General features: G+C 52.9%; 1 protein-coding gene across 1 annotated transcript in view; it reads right to left on the reverse strand.

Annotated features, from left to right (window-relative positions):
* Positions 1 to 8,785, reverse strand: part of FAM183A (family with sequence similarity 183 member A) — a 118,344-nt gene extending 109,559 nt beyond the window's left edge. Inside the window, exons 1-2 of the mRNA XM_033935201.1 lie at positions 8,508 to 8,785; positions 6,926 to 6,985 (exon numbers count right to left, since the gene is read on the reverse strand). Coding sequence (XP_033791092.1) covers positions 6,926 to 6,985; positions 8,508 to 8,640 — 193 coding nt within the window. The 5' untranslated portion in view covers positions 8,641 to 8,785. The remainder of the gene's footprint in view (positions 1 to 6,925; positions 6,986 to 8,507) is intronic.
* Between the last annotated feature and the right edge of the window lie 361 nt (positions 8,786 to 9,146).

The raw sequence follows: 9,146 nt of genomic DNA on the forward strand, positions 1-9,146 counted from the left end.
AGACTGGCAGAGACGAAGAAGAGCATCCATGCGCTGAGGAGGAAGGAATGCTCGAAGCTGAATGGTGTCCAATACCGCCCCGATGAAGGGAAGGGACTGGGTAGGTGGCAGATGAGATTTGGGAAAATTGATCTCGAAGCCCAGGCTCTGCAGGAAGCAGATCGTGGTCAAGGTCGCCGAAATGACCTTTGGAGCTGACGGGGCCTTGATGAGCCAGTCGTCGAGGTATGGAAATACCTGAAGACCCCTGTTCCGGAGTGCAGCGGCCACCACCACCAGACACTTCGTGAAGACTCTGGGAGACGAGGACAGGCCGAATGGAAGCACTCGATACTGCAGATGTAGATGTCCCACCCGAAATCTGAGGAACTTGCGGGAGGCCGGATGAATGGGAATGTGAGTGTAGGCCTCCTTGAGATCCAGAGAGCATAACCAGTCGTTCTGCTCGAGGAGACGGTAGAAAGAAGCAAGTGTCAGCATGCGAAACCTCTCCTTGACTAGGAATTTGTTGAGGGCCCTGAGGTCCAAAATGGGTCGTAGGTCGCCCGTCTTCTTCGGAACAAGGAAGTACAGGGAGTAAAACCCCTGGTTCAGTTGGTCCGTCGGGACCGGCTCCACGGCACGAAGCCGGAGCAAAGCCTGAGCTTCCTGGAGAAGAAGGGCGGTCTGAGTCAAGTTGGAAGGATACTCTCTTGGAGGGTGGTCCGGAGGGACCCGATGGAAATGTAGAGAGTATCCATCCTTGATGATAGTAAGGACCCAGAGGTCGGTTGTGATGGCCTCCCAGCGATGATAAAAATGATGGAGGCGCCCTCCGATGGGAAAAACAGGGGGAGGCAGAACGAGGTTGGTTATGCCCTCGACGAGACAGTCAAAAAGGCTGAGTGGTCTTAGGGACAGCAGGCGACTGAGACTTAGGCTGACCCTTCTGGGGAGGCTGACGCTTCGCCGGTTGCCTCGCAGGAGGAGTTTGCCTCGGCTGATAATGCCTCTGATAAATCAACGACGGATGAGAAGGTCGAGACTGCGGAGGCTTAGGCTTCGGCCGAAGGATAGATTGGAAGGACTTTTCGTGATCAGACAACTTCTTCGTGACAGTCTCGATGGATTCGTCAAAAAGATCCGCCCCAGCACACGGGACATTCGCCAGGCGGTCCTGAAGATTCGGGTCCATATCAATGGTCTGCAACCAGGCCAACCGGCACATCGCCACCGAGCAGGCCGCCGCTCGGGCGGAGAGCTCGAACGCATCATAGGCAGATTGCATTAACTGAAGCCGAAGTTGGGACAGCGAAGCAACCACTTCCTCAAACTCAAACCTAGCCTGGGATTCGATGTATGGTGTGAACTTCCGAAGCACAGGTAGAAAAAATTCCAAGTAGGCTGCAAAGTGGAAATTGTAATTCAGGACTCGAGACGCCATCATCGAATTCTGATAGATGCGTCGACCAAACTTATCCATGGTTCTGCCCTCGCGGCCCGGAGGCACTGAAGCATAGACCTGGCCAGGATGAGACCGCTTGAGCGAGGATTCGACCAGGAGGGACTGGTGAGAAAGCTGAGGACCCTTGAAGCCTTTATGATGCACCGTGCGGTACCGCACATCCAATTTGCCAGGGACCGCAGGGATAGAGTAAGGAGACTCGAAGCATCGCATGAAGGTCTGATCGAGGAGCTTGTGCAGGGGAAGCCGCAAGGACTCTGCCGGAGGACGAGGCAAGTGCATGGTATCGAGGTACTCTTTGGAATATCGAGACCCAGCATCGAGAGTAATGTCCATGTCATCCGCCATCTGCCTGAGGAACAATGAAAAGGACAGTTGATCTGCCGTCGCCGGTCTGCGAGACGGACTAGAAGAAGAAGAGGCTTCAGGCTCCAGAGAGGCCTGCGAGCAACAGGACGAGTAGAAAACCTCGGGGTCCTCGAACTCCGGGCCTGGAGGAGACCCAGTCGAAGCAGCATTCCCCAACCGAGGCAATTTCTTCTGAGGCGAGACGGTCGAGTGTCAAGAGGAATGTCTGGATCGATGCCCCTCCCGATGCCTGGAAGGGGATCGAGCCTGTCTGTGAGAAACTGGCTCAGACGCCTCCAAGGAGCAGATTGGACTCGATGCCGTCGATCGCAGAAGCGGCAGAGTCGGAGGCTCCCCCGACGACGCCCAGGTTTGATAGGGGGTTCGGAAGAACTCGTCCTGCTTCCTGCTATGCCCAGGACTGGGTGGCCCCGAAGGTGGACGACACACTGAGTCATGGGGCGGAGTAATCGGTTCCAAGGGAGGCAGGTCACTAAACGAGGCTTTCCTTGAGGGGATGGGCTCCAAGAGAGGCATATCACTAAGGGAGGCCCTCCTCGAGGAAATCGGTTCCAAAGGAGGTACAGCGCTAACAGAGGACCTCCTCGAGGACCCGGACACCGCTCGCCGCTCCTCCTCGCCGAGTAACGAGGTAGTGCGGCGAGGAGGAGGAGGAGGGGGCGGACCGCCCCTCGAAGCCGAAGCTGGAAGGTCACCCTGGATGGTGGCAATCAGCCGAGGCCCCATGGTCTGCATGACCTCCACGAATTGAGCCTCCAGGATGGACCGCAACGAAGCCGATATGGAGGGATCCGCACCAAAAGGGGACCCTTCCGCACGGTCTCCGCGCTCTGCCAGTCTTCGGCACCTTGAGCACCACCGGATGAACTGTCGGGGTCGATACCTGCTCCGAGGAGACGGATGAAGGCACCGGCGCCGAAGCCAGGGCCAAAACCGGTGTGAACGACGCCGGTTTCAGGAGGCCCGAAGCAGCCGGGGAGGCAGAGGGCTTCGCGGAAGGAGTCGAAGCACCTGTCGATGTCGAAGCTGCAGGATCCGATGAAGCTTCCATCTTGAACATGGACTCCCACAACAGACAGCGACGCTTAAACGCTCTCGCCGTCAGAGTGGAGCAAGGCCGGCACGATTTCGGGAAGTGATCCGGTCCCAGACACTGTAAGCAGCGTCGATGAGGGTCCATGAGCGAAATCGCGCGCTGGCACTTGCTACACTTTTTAAAACCGGTGATCGGCCGGGACATAGGCCGGAAAAGCTCCGCCGCAAGGTCGAAGGCGCGGGGCCCCAGCCACGCGGCCGACCCGGTATCGGAAGGAAAAATTTTTTTTTTTTTGAAAAAGAAATCAAAGAAAGAAATAAATGCACAGGAGAGCCAAAAGAACTCAACCCACGGCAAAAAAAGAGATTCAATGGGCGCAAATTGAAGATAGACTTCTCAGCTCCGCGGAAGAAAAAGAACTGAGGAGACACGCCCGGAGCATCGGGCGGGAAGGCACTGGCGCATGCGCGGTGCGGGCATCTCGAAACTTCTGAGTTTCTTCAAGCAAGACATGCTTGCAAGATGTCCGTATCGGGGCTCTGTCGGATGACATCACCCACTAGTGAGAATACCTGCCTGCTTGTCCTGGGATAACAGCAGGAATGGAGTACGGTGTTTCAAAACAGCGCATGAAGGTTTGGTCGAGGAGCTTGTGGAGAGGCAGGCGAAGAGACTCAGCAGGAGGATGAGGCAGATGCATGGTATCCAGGTACTCCTTGGAGTAGCGGGAACCCGAGTCCAAAGTGATCTCGAGATCATCCGCCATCTGCCGGAGAAAAGAGGAAAAAGACAGCTGGTCCGCTAACACAGGACGTTGAGATGGACTTGATGAAGTCGAGGCCTCTGATCCAAGGAGACATGGGATCTACAAGGAGAGAACGACCTGAAGGTATCCTCGAACTCCGGGCCTGGAGGAGGGGAGATATCCAAAGATGAATACCCCACACAAGGAAGCTTCTTCTGAGGCGAGACTGTAGAATGCCTGGACGAATGACTCGAAGAATGCCTGGAGCGGTGTCCCTCCCTTCGTCTTGAAGGAGATCTGGAACGGCGATGCCCAGATGGATCTGCAGAGGCCTCCAATGAATAGATGGGGCTGGAGGCCGTAGAGCGAAGAGGAGGATGGGCCGACGCCTCTCGAGCAGCATTCCATGGGTCGAGAGATGGCTTGGCAGGGAAGGGGCTCCGGAAGAAGTCCTCTTGACGACGCTCAGGGCTTCGGCTACCCGGAGGCAAGCCCTAATTGTCTTCGCCCGAGACGGGGATGGGTTCCAGAGGCGGCATGTCACTAAACGAAGCACGCCTCGATGAACTGGCGGCCAAACGCAGAGCCTCCTCGTCTAGTAGTTAGAGCGAGCGGCGAGGTGGAGGAGGAGGGGGGTGCCTCGCCCCCACGAGGAGGTTCCGCCTGCCCATGCTGGATTGTGGCAATCAACCTGGGACCCATGGTATTCATGAGCTCGATGAATTGGGCTACCAGGAGCGACCGCAGCGAAGCCGACAAGGGGGGAGCCGCAGCCGAAGTGGGGCCCCCTGTACGGTCTTCACGGTCCCATGTGGTCGAGTGCTTAGCCTTAGGCACCTTAAGAACCACCGGGGGAACGGTCTGATTAGGTACCTGAGCTGAGGAGACCGAAGAAGGCACCAGCGCAGGAGGCGGGGTCGAAGCCGGAACGAAGGAGGCCGGCTTCAAAAGACCCGATGCAGCAGGAGTAGATGACGACTTCGCAGGCGAAGGTGAAGCGCTGGTCGAAGTCGAAGGTTCCTTGGAAGCTTCCATCGTGAACATCGACTCCCACAGGAAACAGCGACGCTTGAAAGCACGTGCTGTTAGAGTGGAACAAATCCCGCACGATTTCGGAAAATGTTGAGGCCCGAGATACTGTAAACAGCGTTGATGCGGGTCCGTCAACGAAATTGCACGCTGGCACTTGACACACTTTTTAAAACCGGTAATAGGCCGGGACATAGGCCGAAAAAGCTCCGCCGCTAGATCAAAGCAGCGGGGCCCCAGCCACGCAGCCGACCCGGTCGAATCTACGGGAAAATTTGTTTTTTTTTTTTAAATAAGAAAACGACAGAATAAAACACACGATTAAGAGAAAAATAAATTCAAAACCACGGCACTAGAAGGCAAGAACACGGGTTCACTCAGCACAGAGAGTTGAAGCAAAACTTCTCAGCTCCGCGGAAAGAAAAGAACTGAGGAGACACGCCCGGTGCATCGGGCGGGAAGGCACTCGCGCATGCGCGGTGCGGGCATCTTGAAACTTCTGAAGTTTCTTCAAGCAAGTATGATTGTGAGACGTCCGCATCGGGGCTCTGTCGGATGACATCACCCACTAGTGAGAATACCTGCCTGCTTGTCCTGGGATAATGGGTGAAACATTAACCGCATGGGCTAGGGACTGGTTTAGAGGTAGACTTCAGAGGGTAGTGGTAAACGGTACCCTCTCCGATACGACGGAGGTGATCAGCGGAGTGCCGCAGGGCTCGGTCTTGGGCCCGATCCTATTTAACATCTTCGTAAGAGACTTGGCTGAGGGACTTCAAAGTAAAATTACATTATTCGCCGATGACGCCAAACTATGCAACATAGTAGGCAACCGCACAACAGATGAAAGCACAGTTTCCGACAAAAGCTCAATGCCCGACAGTATGACGCAGGACCTACTCCTGCTGGAGCATTGGTCAAAGACATGGCAACTAAGTTTCAATGCCAAAAACTGCAAGGTCATGCACCTTGGCAGCAAAAATCCATGCAGGACTTACACCCTAAATGGTGAGATCCTAGCAAGGACTGTAGCAGAACGTGACTTGGGGATGATCATTAGCGAAGACATGAAGACTGCCAATCAAGTGGAGAAAGCTTCATCCAGGGCTAGACAAATCATGGGCTGTATCCGTAGAAGTTTCGTCAGCCGTAAGCCCGAGGTCATAATGCCGTTGTACAGATCCATGGTGATACCCCATCTGGAATACTGTGTACAATTCTGGAGGCCGCATTATCAAAAAGATGTGCGGAGAGTTGAGTCGGTTCAGCGAATGGCCACCGGATGGTCTCAGGTCTCAAGGATCTCCCGTATGAGGAACAACTGGTAAGTTGCAGCTGTACTCACTCGAGAAACGCAGAGAAAGGGGTGACATGATCGAGACGTTCAAATATGTCACAGGCCGTATCGAGGTGGAAGAGGATCTCTTTTTCCTTAAAGGACCCACGGCAACAAGAGGGCATCCATTGAAAATCAGGGGTGGGAAATTTCATGGCGACACCAGAAAATATCTTCACCGAAAGGGTGGTTGATCGCTGGAATAATCTTCCACAACAGGTAATTGAGGCCAGCAGCGTGCCTGATTTTAAGACTTGGGGGGCTGCCGCGGGAGCGGACTGCCGGGCACGATGGACCCCTGGTCTGACCCGGCAGAGGCAGTGCTTATGTTCTTATGGGATTGGCATGTGGGATCTCTTCATGGAGGTAGTTAGGGGGTGGGCCATTAGTGTGGGCAGACTAGATAGGCCGTGGCCCTTTTCTGCCGTCATGTTTTATGTTTCTAACCACCCACGCTCCCACATGATTCTTCCGGAGGGAGGGGCTGAGTCAACCTCTGCCAAGCCTCCTGGCCAGTCATGGGGTCTAAACAGCCTGCACTCCAGCACCTGACTCCCGAGCTCCAAGTGTAAGCACAGGCTGACCAGGTAGGTGGTCTTTTATAAGTATGGTGCTCCTGGCTTCAGACACCATCCAGCCCTTCTCCCAGGGTACTCCCAGGACTACTGGGTACCTCTTAGAACAAGACCGGATTAAAATCCAAAAAAATAAATCTAGTGCAGAGCAGAGTAAAAGACATCTTCTGAACTTGCTTATAGAAGTTAAAATTGAAGAGAGAGGGTGTTGCCCAGGGAGACAAGGAGGTGGAGCTGAGAAAAACGATTGATGTCTTCTACAATCCAACTTGTGGGTTGGGGTTCACAACCCATCTTTAAGGAATCATATGCTGTTTGCAAAGGAAAACTTTGTTGCATGTAAGGAAAGCCAGTACATTTGACCAAGTTGCATGAGACAGAAGAGACTTACGATCCGCTTCTTCTTCCACGTTATCATGCCAAGACATAGGCTTCCCAGTGACAGCATGAACTAGAATGCATAATAGAGGAAAAGCAATTAGCAGGACCAAGGAAAGCGAGTCTGAAGCTACTTTGCAAATCGTGTAGAAAAGGGGTGTCAAAGTCCCTCCTCGAGGGCCGCAATCCAGTCAGGTTTTCAAGATTTCCCCAATGAATATGCATGAAATCTATTAGCATACAATGAAAGCAGTGTGTGCAAATAGATCTCATGCATATTCACTGGGGAAATCCTGAAAACCCGACTGTATTGCGGCCCTCGAGGAGGGACTTTGACACCCCTGGTGGAGGAACAGATCCTTAAAGTACAAACCAATTCATCAAATACTATGGAAATCAAGTAGAAAGGTACAGAAATATATTTTGTTGCTTTGAGAGTCACAGGCTTGACTGAAAGCTGTATTCAAGCACACCTGCATACATTTTAAGAACAGAAAACAGAAGTTCTCTTTAGTACCTTTTAAGTGAATCTGAGACTCAAATCAAGGTCTACACCAGGGATTTCAAAGTCCCTCCTTGAGGGCCACAATCCAGTCGGGTTTTCAGGATTTCCCCAATGAATATGCATTGAAAGGAGTGCATGCACATAGATCTCATGCATATTCATTGGTGAAATCCTGAAAACCCGACTGTATTGCGGCCCTCGAGGAGGGACTTTGACACCCCTGGTGTAGAGGAACAGATCCTTAAAGTACAAACCAATTCATCAAATACTATGGAAATCAACTAGAAAGGTACAGAAATATATTTTGTTGCTTTGAGAGTCACAGGCTTGACTGAAAGCTGTATTCAAGCACACCTGCATACATTTTAAGAACAGAAAACAGAAGTTCTCTTTAGTACCTTTTAAGTGAATCTGAGACTCAAATCAAGGTCTACACCAGGGATTTCAAAGTCCCTCCTTGAGGGCCGCAATCCAGTCGGGTTTTCAGGATTTCCCCAATGAATATGCATTGAAAGGAGTGCATGCACATAGATCTCATGCATATTCATTGGTGAAATCCTGAAAACCCGACTGGATTGCGGCTGTCAAGGAGGGACTTTAAGATCCCTGGTCTACACCAACTAGCTTGACTTAGGACAGGGGTAGGCAATTCTGATCCTCGAGAGCCGGAGCCAGGTCAGGTTTTCAGGATATCCACAATGAATATGTATGAGATAGATTTGCATGCACTGCCTCCTTGAGATGCCAATCTATCTCATGCCTATTTATTTAGATATGCTGGCAACCCGGAATTGCCTACCCCTGGCTTAGGAGGACGCTTCATTAGTCATGGTAAGTGAAGAGGGAGAACTGGCCTCAACCTCTGCCTACACCCGTCCCGTTTCCTCGCTGGCTGGCAGTGATTTTATGGCTACGATTTGTTAAAAGGCTGCAGTGCCCCAGGGGAGAGGCAGCTCGGGGGGCCCTGGCTCAGTTCCGCACCCGGCGCGTGAAGGCGTGCAGTCACGTCACCACGTTCCGGAAGGGAATCCTGACGCCTCCGACTCTACCCGTCCCGCGCGCAAAGGGGGTGGGGGAGGAGGAGTCGCACCTCGGCGGAACGGGTTGATGTTGTACTCGGTGATCAGCTTCTGGTAGCGAAGCTCCTTGCGGACCGTCTCGCGGAAGATGGCTACCTGATGCACCTCTTCCTTCACCGCCTTCTCAGACGACCGTCCCGCCATCCCCGAGGTCCCGCGCACCGGGCTTCACCCTCCGCCACCTCTCTGGAGAACAACCTCGCGCCTGCAACTCGCGTTAGCGTAGCGGTATCCAAGCAACAGAACCTGCTCATTGGACAGCAGAAAGCACGTGATAACGTAGTTAGGCACGCGCGCCTAAAGAAGCCCCTCTGTTACCATGGAAATGTTGAAACTGGGCGGGAAATCTGCCGTTAGATAATGATACAAAGAAATCGGGAAAGCACAGACATACAGATAAACAGAGATTCACTTGTGCTAAGAGACAGATAGACAGACAGAAAGAGAGATACACTTGGACTAAGATAGAGATAGAGCTGTACCCTAACAGAGACAGAACTGTACCCAGACTGAGAGAGACAGACATAGAAATAGAGCTGTACCCTATCAGAAAGACACACAGACAGATACACTTGGACTAAGAGACAGATAGAGCTGTGCCCAGAGAGAGACACACACAGATATAGAGCTGTACCCTAATAGAGATACAC

Source organism: Geotrypetes seraphini, chromosome 2 (genome assembly GCF_902459505.1).
Source record: "Geotrypetes seraphini chromosome 2, aGeoSer1.1, whole genome shotgun sequence".
Classification (NCBI taxonomy): Eukaryota; Metazoa; Chordata; class Amphibia; order Gymnophiona; family Dermophiidae; genus Geotrypetes; species Geotrypetes seraphini.